The following is a 16,356-nucleotide window of genomic DNA, read 5'->3' as shown; positions in this document are numbered from 1 at the left end:
AGCAGATAACATTGCGGTATGGAAATATATGGCATCGCTGTGATATTAAGACCATTGTCCCCAGTGACACAAACGCAGCATAATGTAACAGTAGCTTACAGAATACACCTTATCTCCAGCGCCTGGCACAGCGTATAATGCTGTATCTGTGATACCTGTGTGTACTCACACCTAACCAACGTCATGACTTCCATGTAACATGGCAATATCATTACAATGAGAAAATGAATGACATCTATTTAACTACCCAAGATCTAATCTGATTGCCTGATGATTGTACTGTAGTTACTCAAACGCGGCACTTACGCAACAATACGTCACCTCCAGGTGCCACATAGACAATACCGTCACCTAGAGACTAATAAATATAAATTATACACACACACACAGGGGCGGATTAGGGGGGGCTCAGTACCCCTGGGCCCCCTGTGGTCATCATGTATATATTTTTTTTGTTTTTAGCTAAAGGTTTTGTGCATGGGAGTGGGGTAGTGCTGCAGCTTCACCTATCTGCCGATGTGACCACGATTAATGGTGCTGAGCATCGGGAGCCAAGGCACACTGACTGCACAAGTGTGCAGTGCATTACTGGGAGCTGACTAAGTCCCATGAGACTTTTCACAAAAGATCAGAAGCTTGTGCTGAGCTCTGATTGATGGAGCTCATCACATGCTTCTCAGGCCCATGGAAGACAGCAGCAGCCGCCTCATCATGGGAGGGTTTTTAAACAGAGGCAGCGCTGAGTATGTGAGTTCTCCTACAAAGTAATGTACAGAGGTCTCCTACAGAGTAATGTACAGAGGGATAAACACAGGCTTTTCATGTGATATATATTTATTGAATAATCTCCCACCCTGCAGTTACAAATTGACCAAGTTTATACTGCCTTTACTCTGTGTTTTGACAGTGTAATATTCTCCCAAGCAGTTTGCAGAAATTAATGACAAGTGGGAGGGGGCCCCCTGTCAAAAGTGACCCGGGCGCGCGCGCACACACACACACACACCGAAATATAGGCACAATCACATGTTTGTAATCTATTACTATCAGCTGTACGGACTTTGCACCTGCTTCTACACTCTCCTCTGTACGCTGAGATGGACAAGGAAGTAAAAGACCAGTGCACTGTTTGCACAAAGAAGTTGAATATAATATTATAAAGCCCAAATACAGTTTTAGGCTTTATAATACACCTGTGAATCCATATTCCCCCTGATGAAAACCAGCAATGGCTGACTGAAGCAGCTGCTGGGTTTACTGGAAACGTGTTTTTTATGTAACATGTAATAATTCTAAATACAAAAAACTTCTTTATTCAAAACAGAGTGCTGAGTACTGGTCCTTTACTCCCTTCTCCATCTCAGCATACAGAGGTGAGTGTCATCTGTCTCTCTCTATATATCATTAAAAAAAACTGTCACTCACAAGTTGCACAGGTGCCCGTGGTGGGAGGTAGTATAGCACGCATAGAAGCTGCGGCATTTACGGGCATGCTTCATTAATAAACAGATGCATAGCTTGCAAACTGCAGGTGGAATAAAAAAATACGTTTTATTATTGAGGTTTTGCATTAGTAAATGACCAGTTATAGCAGCACAAACTACCTTAGCAAACTGCATTCATTGTAATAGTATAAAATGCTTCAATGAATTCAGCAACTTTCATGTATATACCACCACCTAGTGGGCAAACTATAATACTACCTAAAATAGAAATCACCAACTATGGGCCTGATTCAGAATCATTTGGCGAAATCATGCTTGCGGCATGCAAATGCAGCCACTGGCATTATATGTAATGGGCATTACGGTGTGTGGCATTATGGTTAATGGGCATTAAGGTGTATGGCATTATGTTTAATGGGCATTACCGTGTTGGCTTTATGTGTAATGGGCATTACAGTGTGTGGCATTATGTGTAATGGGCATTACGGTGTGTGGCATTATGTGTAATGGGCATTACAGTGTAAAATTTTGCAATGCGCCTTCGGCACACACTGTCCCCATTTCTGTTGTATGTGTGTGTGTGTGGGGGGGAATGATTGTTTAATCCTTGCTGCATACTAGAGGGGAGAGGGTAGGGTGGTACAATGATGGCGGTGGTGGTGGGCCACTTGCTTCTGTTGCCCCCCAGGCTTAAAGTTGCCAGCCAGCCTCTGCCACCCTGCTACGGCCAAAACATTTCTGCTACCGTGCAACCAAATCTGTATTGTTAAAATGGGAAGTGCGCTTGAGTAAATATATAAATAAATCAAAAAGTGTATAACTAATTAGTAATGCCGATATTATTATATGCCAGAATGTTCAAAACTTCTTTGGGAATATTAGATAGTCAGTCCCTGTGGAACTGACTGAGCAGTGCATGCTTCCCCAAACACACCAGCAGCCAAAAGCAGTTCTATTTGGAAAGTGCAGTTTGAGCTGAACTCACGGCAGTTTGCCGATAGGACAGGGATTTACGGATTTTTGGGGTAGGGGCGGGACTGAATGCAAACCGCGCCATTTAGCCCAGCCCCTTCCCTGAAGACCCACAAATGATAGGATTTGCCCTACTGGGGGGCAGGTCTCGATGATGGTGTTAGCATGCGTATTTGAGCTCTGCATTGTTCTGCAAATTACAGAGATGCATTTTCCAACTAAAACGAACACGAACGTTCATACATTTACCTCATACTGTACATATTGGTCATGCGAGAGCTTACCTACTCTGCTGCGGCATCACCAGGCTGCACAACTCTCAGGGAGAGGGTGCCCTACTGCAATATCCAGTAACATTCCCCTCAGCAAACACTTCAGGAACGTTACGTTTAGTTATACACGCTATGTGCCTAAAAAAAAAATAGATGTACCCGGACGACTCCATTGTTTAGAGCATGGGTCCTCAAACTGCCGCCCTCCAGATGTTGTGAAACTACAAATCCCAGCATGCAGTGGCGTAACTACATTTTGGGCGCCCCCCCGCCGTTAAAGGGAGGGCGCCCAGCCACTCACCCGCCCCTCCGCCCGCCGCACCAACCCCCCGCAGTCTAGATGTTCAGATCCGATATATCTGTGGGTACCTGGGGGAGTGGCAGGCGAGGACCGCAGGCGGCGCAGATGGAGACCGGGCGCGGCGGGAGAATAGGAAGAAATCCTATTCAAAAGACCGGGCGGCCGCCCGGTCTTTTGAATAAGATTTCTTTATATTCTCCCGCCGCGCCCCCGGTCTCCATCTGCGCCGCCTGCCGCTCCCCCAGGTAGCAGTCAATGCAGGTGGGGGGGACGCTGCGAGGCGGCTGGGGGGACGGACGCTGCAGGGGACGGACGCTGCGGGGGACACAGAGGCGGCAATTACTTACAGCTGAGCCGGGCAGGGGGAGCCGGGAGCTGTCACTGTCAGTACGGAAGAAAAAAAAAAAAGCCCATACAATGAATCGTCAGCCTGTGATTGGCTGAGCGCTCTCTCAGCCAGTCAGTAATTGGCTGAGAGAGCGCTCAGCAGCAAATCACAGGCTGCCCATTCATTGTATGGGCTTTTTTTTCTTCAGTACAGACAGCTCCCGGCTCCCCCTGCCCGGCTCAGCTGTAAGTAATTGCCGCCTCTGTGTCCCCCGCAGCGTCCGTCCCCCCAGCCGCCTCAATGCCCCCCTGCTCCCTTCACATTGCAGCTAACGTAACTATAGCACTGCAGCCCCCGGCGCCCGCACATGCATAGCGCCCCCCCCCCCCCCCCCCCCGTGGTCGCGGGGGCTGCGGTGCTATAGTTACGCCCCTGCCAGCATGCCTTGCCACAGTTTTGCTATAAGGGAGTGTTAAAACTGTGGCAAGGCATGCTGGGATTTGTAGTTTCACAACATCTGGAGGGCCGCAGTTTGAGGACCCATGGTTTAGAGCAGGGCTGGGCAACACCGGCCCTCCAGATGTTAATGAACTACACATCCCAGGATGCTTTGCATTAGTTTTGCTATGTGGCCATGCTGAAACTGATGCAAGGCATGCTGGGATGTGTAGTTCATCAACATCTGGAGGGCCGGTGTTGCCCAGCCCTGGTTTAGAGCATGAATATGTGACTGTAGTAAAACTGGCAGCAGGTTTGGTCTCTAATGCACAGTATTTTGCAGGCATATACCAATAACTAATCTATAGAAAGCCTGCACGCTGCCGAGACTGTTTAGCACAGGCCTGTTCAACCTGTAGCTGTTCAGCTGTTATGAAACTACACATCCCAGCATGCATTGCCACAGTTTTAGCATTCTCTAAAAGGAAAACTGGGGCAGGGCATGCTGGGACTTGTAGTTGCACAACAGCCAGTGTGGCACTAGTTGGCCAGGCCTGTTTAGTGTCTTCTGCCTGTGACTTTATGGGGCCACACATACAGAACTGGTCAGGACCACTGATATGACGTGGCACATATTGAATCATCAAGCCGGATGCGCAAAAGACTCCTTAAATTAAAAAGGCAGCTAGATCTGAAGTTCCTGATATATAATAATAATAATAATGTGTTGCGGACAATTCCATATTCCACAAAATGACAGGACAAAACTGGAAACAGGACACAATTAAAAAACAATTTTAATATATTTTACAAATCTCTTTCCATAAGGAAAAAAAAAACATAAAATCTTCATTCTTAAAAAATAAATTAAAATTTACAAGAAAACAACAGACGAGCGGGTGAATGGGATGGGGGGCGAGAAGGAGGTGGTGCGGGAGTTTGTCTGAGACAATTCTTCACAAGGCAAATCCAGGTTAAAATACGCCAGTTTTCAGACAAACACCCGCGCCTGAGGCTTATCGCACCCTATTACATTCACCCCCAAAGTGTATAGTAGATATAACAGCTGGAATATGGATCTCCGGATAAAAAAATAATAGCGTAAGATATTCTTGTAAGGCTCCTTTGCTAAGCTTAAAAATACAATGGGGGGACAGTCAGGAAAGTGGGTGCGCGGGTGACCTGTACACAGTTGGTTGCCATGGGTAAGATTCTGTTACCCATGGCAACTAGTTTGCTATTACAAATAAATTTATAAAATGCAAATTACCGTTACCTGTGCACCCATTCCGATAACCGTCCCCGTTTTGCAATACTGATGTGTGAGTCTAGCCCAGGGATGGGGGTAATGTGGGGTACAGTAAAATACAGTACTATAGTAAATATACCATCTGAATCTCCCAGCAGACATTAGAGAGCTATTTTCCTGCTTATGGTCTTCTTATACAGTGTATCAGGGATGTATTGATTCAGGACAAGTCACGATTACCATTAAGGTGTCCCTCGGCCAGCCGTGACGTAACAAGTGGTGGACAGTCATGTGACCACTGTCACCTTCTGTGAGTGGAACCATAAACCATCCTACCTAGAGGAAACAAACAGCAGCAGGCAGCGTGACTAGAAATCAGCCTTGCTAATGCTACGTCACAGCGTGTGTTGTGGATATATACACATTTATGTTCTACAGAAAATGGCTGCCACTCACAAGATGGCTGACATACACTCATGTTGTGCAGCTGTTTACATTGTACTCTGACGACCAGAGTCAAATGCATTTTTGATGCATGTAATGTATTTCACATTCCTCTCTCACATTGGGGCTAAGAGAAGTATTTCAGGATTCAGACACCTGCGGCGGGATATAATACAGTCCTGGATTTTTTTTAAAGCGGCAATTATTTATACGGCAAAATCATGCCTTGTGAATGATTGCAGTTTTAAAAAAAAATCCAAGGTAACGCGGCATCTCCGGCGAATTCCGACAGTATCACATCCCGCTGATCGGCTTTATTTATTAAAAAGAGAAAAGCCCTGTCAGGTAACAATAGGCATGTTTGCTGGGGAGAGGGCACCTCTCTTTGGGGAAGATATATCAAACTTTCTTTTTACGAAATTTGGATGCGTTTCCCACAGCAACCAATGAGGAGTAAAGACCTTACTAAGAAGACAAATGATAGCTGGAAGCTTATTGGTTACCATGGGGAACACCCCAACTTGAGATCCCCCTCAGACCAGCCCAGCAGAGCAATAAGTTACGACATACCATTGCTAGACATTATCGCCGACACAGCCCAGCTGCATCAGCAAGGTTGTAATGATAAGTCATGGCGATAGGTGGTTTTTAAGGGACAGCAGAAAACCAACCACATCACATTTCTTACAAACTGGTCATCTGATTTAGTCTTCAGTGTGCTGTATATACATAGAAGAAATGGTGTAACAAAATGGTGGCGTTCCCATGGTGCATTGTGGGTAAAGGTTCTAGTGATACACATTATACAGGTGAAAGCACCAAGGTATGGTGAGGGCATATCCAGTATGTGCGATGGTGTCTATCAGGTTGGTATTGCTAGTCTGCTGAGGGGCACGTGTGTAACTCTTGGTGACTTTGGCACTGATAATGGTTTCCCAATAGAGGTAACATTGCACTGTATGAGGCCAGCCACACAGCTACCAGCAATAGATAGGACACGTGTATGATCAGTCACCGTGTCCCTATAGTAGCCTAAGCCCCCTGATTGGCAGGGGCACGCCCAGGTATAAACATCTGGAAGCAATTATCACTACTATATTATTGCGAATATTTGCAGGGCATCATGTAATATCTGATACCTAATATCCTCATAAAACCACCGTAAAACTAGAAGCTAAAGCTAACTTTGCCTACTCTGCCGACACGGCTGGGAGTCTCACCAAAATCAGGGTGGCACTCCCGGCCACCTGGAAGAGCAGGCAAGTCTCCCGGAGCCAGCCACCACCAGCCCACTTACTGAGCAAAGGCAGACTCTGACAAGATTCACACTGCCTAGCGCAATCATTCTCCCCCTCCATATCACAAAGTCTGTAATTGCAACATTGTGTAGAAGGGGAGGGACCACAAGAACGCAATTGCATCATCATGCCTACTTTTCAGCAAAACTCCCTGTCCCCATGCTGAGCCCACCTGGCTGCCCGCTCCCGGAGGGGGCAGCCAGGAAGTTAGCAAGTATGAGTTCAAATTCAACAAAATGTCCCTGGAAATGCTTCCAAAAGGTTGGCAAACTATAATGGCACTGCTGCAAGCTACCAGTAGCTGCGGGTGCAATACGGGCCTGGTTCCGAGTCTATAAGATGGGACCATCCTGAGACATGCGGAATTAAGCGGTCCTGCCACCTACCTACACACAGTGGATGCATCTACAGTTGCAAGAAAAAGCATGTGAATTCTTTGGAATTACCTGGATCTCTGCATAAATTGGTCATTAAATGTGTTCTGATCTTTATCTAAGTCACAACTATAGACAAACACAGTCTGCTTAAAATAATACCACACAAAGGGCCTTATTTTGGTTCACTCTTTCTGACAAAATCCTTCTTAGAGGGACAAAATTATGTGCACTGCAGGGGGGCAAATGTAAAATGTGCAGAGAGAATTAGATTTGGGTGAGTTATTTTGTTTCTGTGCAGGGTAAATACTGACTGCTTTATTTTTATACTGCAATATAGATCTCACTTTGAAGTAAAACCCCACCCAAATCTATCTCTCTCTGCACAAGTAACATCTGCCCCCCTGCAGTGCACATGGTTTTGTCCATCTAAGAAGGATTTTGTCAGAAAGAATGAACCAAAATAAGGCCCAAACAATGATAGGTCCTCATGTTTTTATTGAACACACCATGTGAACATTCAGGGTGGACAAAGTATGTGAACCCATAGGCTAATGACTTCTCTGAGAGCTAATTGGAGTCAGCAAAACCTGGAGTCCAATGAATGAGATTGGAGGTGTTGGTTAAAGCTGCCCTATAAAAAACACACACCAGTTGGGAGTTTGCTATTCAAAAGAAGTATTGCCTGATGTGAACCATGCCTCGCACAGAGCTCTCAGAAGAAGTACGATTAAGAATGGTTGACTTGCATAAAGCTAGAAAGTATTGTTAAAAGCCTTGATGTTCATTAGTCCATGGTAAGACAAATTGACTATAAATGGAGAAAGTTCAGCACTGTTGCTACTCTCCCTATATGTGGCCGTCAAAACCTCATCCCAACTGTGAAGTATGGTGAAAGGGAGCATCATGATTGCGGCCTCAGTGACCGATTGCTATCATCGACGGAAAAATTAATTCCCAAATTTATCAAGACATTTTGCAGGAGAACTTAAGGTCATCTGTCCACCTACTGAAGCTCAACAGAAGATGGGAGATGCAACAGAACAACGACCCAAAGCACAGAAGTAGATCAACAACAGAATAGCTTCAACAGAAAAAAAAATACGCCTTCTGGAGTGGCCCAGTCAGCCTGTCCTGACCGCAACCCGAATGAGATGCTGTGGCATGACCGCAAGAGAACGATTCATACCAGGGATCCCAAGAATATTGTGCAGATCTGATATGCAACTATAGAAAATGTTTGGTTGAGGTTATTGCTGCCAAAGAAGAGTCAACCAAGGGTTCACATACTCTGTCCACCCTGCACTGTGAATGTCTACATGGTGTGTGCAATAAAAACATGAGAACATATAAGTGTGGTATTAGTTTAAGTAGACCGTGTTTGTCTCTTGTTGTGACTTACAGTACATGAATATCAGAACAAACTTTATAACCAATTTATTCAGAAATCCAGGTAATTCTAAAGGGTTCACATATTTTTTCTTGCAACTGTATTTGGTTGGCTGAGCCAGTTTGCGTTCAATAAATTTGTAAGGGACCAGCGGTATCATTGAAGCAACGACTAATATTCATGAGGCACTGTTTCCTGTAATTGGACAAGCCTACAGCCTAATGAATATTAATTCAGCCCACTGCATATTTGACTTTACCGCTGTAGGTACAGGTCTGCTTTGAAAGAAGACTGTGGATGTCTTTCACTGTTCAGACACAGGTCGTTTAGAAAAATAGACATACGTTAGAAATACAGTGGCAAATTTACTAAGACGGGAGATCCAATGAACATCAGATTCTACTTCTTTATTTAGCACCTTCTAGAAGATCATAGATGGAATCTGATTGGTTGCTATAGGCAACACCCATCTTAGTAAATTTACTCCAGAGAGAGAGAGAGAGAGATAAAATAATGGGTTGATGGACCAAACAGTGAAAAGAGGAACAGTAGAGAAGTTGTCCATAGCAACCAATCAGCTTTGACCTATCATTTTAGAGAATCTACTTAATGAATGCTACCTCAAAGCTGATTAGTTGCTATGGGCAACTTGTCCACTGCTTGATGCATCAACCCCAGAGAGAGAGAGAGAGAGAGAGAATGGAGAGGGGTCAGCACCATCATTAAATCCCTGATCAATTAAAAGTGCAACTGTTGCCTATACATGGCGCAGGCAGCCATTTTGTGGACTGATCAATTATTCAAGCGGATGATGCAGCCTATCGACTGAACAGAAACCAGCCTCCAACGAATACTGGCCAGGCTTCAAATACATAACAAATGGACTTGGTTCTGAGGCGATGGGCTGCATTCTCCTTCAGCACACAAGATGTCTGCCTGCCTCCGCTGTTTGCAGGAGGCAGTTGTCCTTTGAATTGGCAATAAATGTGTTCAGTTGGCAATTAATCACATTATCCTATCGATTCAACATGGATTGATCGAGACAGCAGAGTTAACGCCAATAGTTCACCTTGTGGAAGCAAAACATTTGGTGTCAATCTGGAGAAACTACTGGCATCAGTGGCAATGCTGTGGGCCACGTCACATGACCCAGCAAAATGTAAGATGGATATTTCTAAATGCACAAATCATAGCAACACAGATATCATACCCTCCAACATGACCCATTCCATTAGGTACAAAATGCTCTGTTCCTGGACTTCCCTGCCAGTCACTGTCCTGGACTCACTGGCAGTTGATGAGACCCCCCCTCTTTGAATTTTGGTCTGTGCTGGCAGTTGCAGAGGTTGGACTCCAGCACAGACCAAAATTCAAAGAGGGGGGTCTCATCAACTGCCAGTGAGTCCAGGACAGTGACTGGCAGGGAAGTCCAGAAACAGAGCATTTTGTACCTAATGGAATGGGCCATGTTGAAGGGTATGAGATATCACATAAGTACTGTAGAAGCGGAAAAAACATAAAGCTGTGAAGGCGGCGGTCACAACAAGAGCAACGTTTGTGTCATTGTGCAAATTAGGAGAGGCCCAAAAGATTATTTACACACTTTCATGATAACGCAAAATATTTCACGTTCTGGGAACTAGGAAAGGCGATACATAGGTCTGTCGCTACTACATGGTTGCTAGAGACCGTCTTGGGTACCGGGCAAGTGTCGTATTTGGGTTTATGCGGACGTTGCTTATGTTGTAACCGGGATCCAAATCTGGCATCTCCACGGCATTCAGTATTTCCCATGATTCCTATTTTGAAGATATCGGCATGACGACGACTTGTATTGGTCATGATCTGTAGCCTATATGTCACAGTTGAAGTGGATTAGACAGCGGGTATACAAGTTTGGTTATTCAGCGCGACAAAGGATTCTGGGAAAGCTGACGGACATACAAAGCAAATATACAATGGAGTCTTTTACCACTTAGCTACTGGTGTGGCTTATAGGGCCTGGGCCCATGCAAAGTGTCGTAGGCTGAACCAGCACTAAAGAGGTTAATAAATACTGTCTCTTCTGAATATATAAAATATAGAATCTGGTGAGGCGGGTGGAGGGGGGGTGGGTGACGACGTGCTTGCTATCGGCTCTCGGACGCCCTGGATCGCTGCATAGAGTGGGCACAGGAAGAGCAGCAGGCTTGCTTGTAGTACGCGTAGACGCACAGCCTGGCTTGGACGACCACCGCGCAGTTGTGATATCGGTCTCGGCAGTTCTCATCTGGATGGGACAGAGAAATACCAGTTGGGAACATACAATGCAATCACTTTCGTCACTTGGCGTGATACCAAGAAATACAGTAGTAGACAGGACGACTCGTTTCACGTGGAGCCGGCAGATACATGCACATGCTAACGTTACATGCACTGCTCAGGTTTCATGCATGTTTTGTAACGTGTGCTTAATCTGGAATTGAATTCTACAGCAAAACTACTGAACGACACTTAAGGTTTGTTCTAAAGGTGATTTAGGGCCAGATGTATCAAGCTTCAAAAAAGTGCAAAGTGATAGCCAGCCAATCAGCTCCTACCTGGCATGTTACAGTCTGGGTTTGAAAAATGACAGGAAGGAGCTGATTGGCTGGCGGTTTCATGGGCACCATGCTGACTGAGCCTATGCCTGGTCTAACATCACAACGTTATGCCATGCCAAGAGGCAGGTCTGATTTCCTGTGCATGAGCCAAGATACAACTCAGTCGCAAAGGGGATGGGTCATTGGGTCAACTCCTGAAGGTCGACAGGCCTAAGGTGGGCACCTGAAATAGGTCCACATGGTCAGAAGGTCGACCTAAGCATTAGGTCGACATATCATGTCAACCTTTTGACTGTCAACCTTCCCATTGTCGACCTTGTGACCCTGACTACCTATTTCCAGTGTCATACTAAAGGCCTGTTGACCTTCCATGGTTGGCCTTAGTAGGGTAAACCTAATGACTGTATCCCATCACCGAGTATGACCAGTCTTAGATCTAGCAGACAGATTCTTATGGACACACGATCTGCAAATCTGTGACGCACAGAATAAGCCCCAGTATATTGCCTAACCTGTGCCGTCATCCCCGACACGTACCCCAGATACACATGACCCCAAGTATAGGTGACTGTGGTGCTTTTATGCAGTGTGTCCATTTTGCTACTCTGAGCCGCCATATTGTGCCTGTAATGCCGGAGTGAGCTCATCAGCCGTATCACATTAATATGGAGCAGCCATGTTCAGAGAAACGGGTTTATTTACCAAGATGGACGTTCTATTGAAAATGGGATGTAGCCCATAGCAACCAATCCTAATATATTTAGCACCTTCTAGTAGATAAAATCTGATTGGTTGCCCCTATCAACATCCCATCTTCAATGGAACGGCCATCTTGGGAAATAAATACCACAGGATTTAGTCCACATCACTCAGAGACATACAGTCCTGATATATTATGGTTAGGATGAATTGCAGCCTTGTTATATTGACACGAGCAGCGGGAATTCACATTGGGGCGGTCACGGATACGTTCTTGCACTGCAAAGCATTCACGGTTGTTTATTAACCTCTTAGCTGCTGGAGAGGCCTGCAAGGTAATGTCAGATCAAGGCTGGGTGCTTTCCTCCCTCTCCTCACCTAGTACAGCGGAGCAGGGCTGCGTATTACACACTCTCCTCTCATCCGGCTTGGAGTCCAGGTCGCAGAGCTGACTGGAGCTCCTGTCGGCCGCCAGGCACCGGACCTCTCTCAGCTGAATGCCACCGAGGCAGGACTGGGAGCACTGGGGGAGTAGGAGACAATGGTCGGCAAGAATGTAGCGTCCAGTTATTATATACATCTAGCTAGCCTAGCCGTGTTTAAGTCAGCTTCTAGCGGTAGATGGAGATTGGCGCCACTCACAGAGCTCCAAGGGGTGGTGAACCAGCGCGAGCCGCAAGGCCCGGAGTTGCAGGACTGCAGACCGACAGGTTTCTCCAGATTGGTGCACTCTGACGGGTCGGTGACGTTGAATTCTGTCCCCAGCTTGCTTACGCAGATAACATCGCGCCTCTGTGAGCCTTCATCGCAGTCAGCTGAGCACTGGAGAACAGGGGACACAGGCAATAAATGCTGAAGCCCCTACAATATAATTATTTTACAGCTTGAAGAATGAATAAGGTGCATTTACCTGAGACCAAGGGCCCGCGTACCACCTTACGGTGCGCTCACAGGGCCCACTGTTGCACACCCGCATGTCAGAGGGCTTGGTTCCTGCGCAGCTCTCCTGGGACTCGTCTGTGGCAGAACTAGAGAGGCAGAAGACCGAGCGGCGCTGGATTCCAGGCCCACAGTCGGAGGAGCACTGCAAATAAAGACCCATCGGCTGAAGTGAGACAGAGTGATACAGTTGCCCAGGGAGACCCCACAACACAAGTGACTCAGGAGCTTTTGGTTCCACCATCCCAACCAGAGAGTACGGCCCCCTGTATTAATAATAAACAGACACCGGTTCTATCACATCATAACCAGACCCTTCTCTTTGGCAGAACAAGGCTGGGGCTGGAGAAGACTTACCGTAGCGCTCCATTCATTGTGGAACCAGCTGCGGACACACGGACCCATGTCACAGACCTCGTTGGTATTAGGTCTGATGCGGTTGCTGCACTCTCCCTCACCGATGACATCTCCTTGGTTACTGATGCACCTCACGTGACGGATCCTCTGCCCGAGGCCGCACATGACGGAGCACTGCAGAAGCAATCACAATGATATAAACTGTCAAGTCATCCGGAGCAATCAGAAGACCATGAAGGATTGGTATTCATACATACAGGACGCTCTTCTGCATTAGACAAATAAAGAGCCAGGTTCTGCTCTATGTGCCCCAGTGCAGGAATATCCCCCCCCATCATCAGATCAGTGCTCCTGGAGATTGGATGACTGTGCTGCTGGGACAGGGTGTTGGCAGTGAACTACCTGGCCTCAGGGCAGCTACTGTGAACTTACGCCCTCATACTGGAGGGAACATGTAGTGCACATGACCCAGATACATGCTATAATGGAGTTCTGCGTAACTGTGATACATCTATAGTTATTCGTCAATCTTGCGACCCACATGTGATAAGCATCACAGAGATCAGAAGGTAACTGGAGCCCAGAGGCCAAAGCTTTCATATATCTGAGTGACATCCAGCAATTTTCTTAGGGTGAGTCAGAGATGTTCCTGCCAGTTGGAAGGTCATACCATGCTTTGTCGTTTCAGCTTTTTGACTTTTCAAAGCAGATGTTGCAGTTACTCATCCTCACTTACTTTGGGCATATAGGAGACAAAGGGCTGTAAGTCAAGATGTCTGCTGCCATGGGCTCTACACGGAATAGGTTATTATCTCATTCGGGCTACAGAAGAGGTGAAATGCATTCTGGTCCTCACCGTACTCCAATTGCTTTGGATCTCCCAGTGGCTGCAGATACGTTGCTGGCATGTCTGGGTGACATTCGGCTTCACCAAATTGCTGCACCTCTGAGGGTGCACCATAGTGGTCCGGTTCGCGTACATCTGCCGACAGAGAACCTGGCGATGCTGGATTCCGCCTCCGCAGGTCCTGCTGCAGATGGACCAGTTTCCGACATCCCAGCTGCAAGGAGGACAAGGAGGAGATATAGATTATGCACCGTCAGCGGTTGATCATGTGCTTAGCGCAGGGAGCGGACCAGTTGCAGCAATGAAGTGTTTGGTGGGCAGGCTATGGGGCCTATTTACTGAGGATCGCATATACAGTGCAGGATGGGCGGGATCTACCACCTAGGATCCGATCACGTATATAACCGGAATCTAGCAGGCTAAACAAATACACTACTATGCGGTTCTGTTCACAAGATGAGCTCAGTGACTCCTATAGAAGCTCTTGGGACATCCCGTGCTGCAGAACAGTTTGCCAGCTCCGCCGCAGCCAATACATAATCTCGTAACAATACCGCTTTTATTCTCTCCATTTACTTAAAATTCAGCAAAGTGATCTTGAATAAAAACTATGTAATAACAGAGCCAACTGGGAAGACTGTGATTGTTAAACATCATGCTCGCTACTGCTATACAAATTCATTTTCCATTGTGACTCAGAGTTCGAGCTTACGGGGGGGGGGGGGGGTGAACTCGGTGGACCTGTGTCTAAGGATGCGAGAATGCGGCAGTGTCCACTCTGGGTTCTGTGTCAGTGCTTTGTACAGTGGCTGCGACAGCTCAGTGGTGAGCATTGCTGAGTCAGAGTATTGCCAGATCGCTACCCGTGTCTAGTTTATATGATCTCAGTGTGTTTGGTTGGGTTCTCTACAGAGTTGCAGCTCCAAACCAAAACGTATCACTGGCCATACAAACCCATCCAGCACATCACTTACATTTTACAGTACATGTAGTTTTCAGGCTATCCACTGGGGGGCAATGTGTGCACACTGTTCCCAGCTCTCCATATGATGTGTAATAGCACCACACCAGGGCCCACTTAATATAGGATTGATAAATCGCCAGCTGCACGCTCCCGTGTGCACTGCCTAATGGTCGCTGGTCCCCGGCGATCGCTGTGCCGGGAGGTCAGCGCCGTGGAGATCAGCGTTGATCTCCCCAGCCCCGTGCCGCTGCTCCCTCCCTCCTCCCATCAAAGTGACAGCAGCAGTGTCTCCTTTTCATCGCTGATGAAAGGAGACACTGAGCAATATGATTGCTGGGGATATATTGCTAGCAATATATCCCCAGCAATCATATTACCCCGTGTGTACACAGCATTAGAGTTTTTCTGAGGCTATATTCCAAAAGCTGGGACTCTCCCCCTTTGATGGACACTAGTGGCTTGTCTTTACTTTTCCCAGAACCAGAGATATCAGCCTTCCAGCAGCTGGTTACTGCTCCAGCTCCACACACCTGGTATGTAGTTTTATATTCTCGTTGGCGGATTGCTCTGCTTCCTGAACTCTGATCCCCTAGTCCCCAGTACCATTTGGTAGGTGGGATTCTCTAGTTTTTAATTCCATTAAAATCTAAGAAATCTATTTCCGGGAACTGAAGATATCTGCAGTCAAGCAAGCTGTCCTCCCACCAGAAAATTATGAATAATAAGCCCACTCCACTATACACCCCTCCTCTGCGTATTAAACATCCTCTACCACCCTGGAAGTTATGTATCAGGGCCCCTTCATTCAGCCCAATGCCCCCATCTCCCACCATCTGTGCAGTAAAGGGGTAATTAGTGGAAATTACTGATCCAGGCCCTACATGCTGAGCGGTTGATATAATACCCCCTACCACCCGGGGGACATCAAAGCTTCCCCCACCCCTACCACTGGAGGATCGGTAGGGGCCCCAATTTTTTATTATTATTATTTATATACATTTGGTCTATCTATAATACTTTAATTGACCCGGCCTATACTGGGTCATTTAAGTCTCCATCTCTTTGCTTTGCTCCGCCCCTCTCGAAACCCCCTTCTGAAAATCCTGCGTTTGCCCCTGAGTGTGTAGCGCATAGGCTAACGCCATCTCAGAATGGCTGTAGCCCAGCAATCCAAAACGATGCTGCCTGATGATGATACAACAGGCATTATCGCATCCCGATAGAAACCTATGGGGGAAGTAGCTGGCGGTGTGACGGGAGGCATCGCAGCAGGGATTGGAGATTCCTGCTGCAGTCCCTCCATGATACAAGCGCGTGGGGGGGAGGGGGGGGGGGAGGAGTACTTGATATTTGCGGCTAGCCCACAAAAAAATGGTTTTAGGGGTAATTACCTGCCAATATTTAATAACAAATAACCCCTACCGTGCTTTACAATCAGACACTGGGACATACAGTAT

The 16,356-nt window shown here is 46.7% G+C and overlaps 1 protein-coding gene and 1 long non-coding RNA gene across 8 annotated transcripts in view; one reads left to right on the top strand and one right to left on the bottom strand.

The window, feature by feature from the left end:
• The window catches only part of LOC146050182 (uncharacterized), a 168,989-nt gene that overhangs the window by 106,722 nt on the left and 45,911 nt on the right, over positions 1-16,356 (top strand). The gene's annotated exons all lie outside the window — the stretch shown is intronic.
• The window catches only part of ADAMTSL4 (ADAMTS like 4), a 190,146-nt gene continuing 184,418 nt past the window's right edge, over positions 10,629-16,356 (bottom strand). For 6 of the 7 annotated variants that reach the window (XM_083167072.1, XM_083167067.1, XM_083167068.1 and 3 more), the window contains 6 exons: positions 13,945-14,149; positions 13,089-13,262; positions 12,703-12,876; positions 12,435-12,614; positions 12,171-12,315; positions 10,629-10,780 (listed from right to left, as the gene is read on the bottom strand). In XM_083167072.1, coding sequence (XP_083023198.1) covers positions 10,641-10,780; positions 12,171-12,315; positions 12,435-12,614; positions 12,703-12,876; positions 13,089-13,262; positions 13,945-14,149 — 1,018 coding nt within the window. In that variant the 3' untranslated portion in view covers positions 10,629-10,640. Of the gene's footprint in view, positions 10,781-12,100; positions 12,316-12,434; positions 12,615-12,702; positions 12,877-13,088; positions 13,263-13,944; positions 14,150-16,356 lie in introns of all 7 variants that reach the window. The other variant, XM_083167073.1, reaches the window with a different exon arrangement.

Source organism: Crinia signifera, chromosome 12 (assembly GCF_055691185.1).
Source record: "Crinia signifera chromosome 12, ASM5569118v1, whole genome shotgun sequence".
In the NCBI taxonomy this organism is placed as follows: domain Eukaryota; kingdom Metazoa; phylum Chordata; class Amphibia; order Anura; family Myobatrachidae; genus Crinia; species Crinia signifera.
The sequence above is the reverse complement of the archived record's forward strand: the minus strand, read 5'-3'. Positions and strand labels throughout refer to the sequence as shown.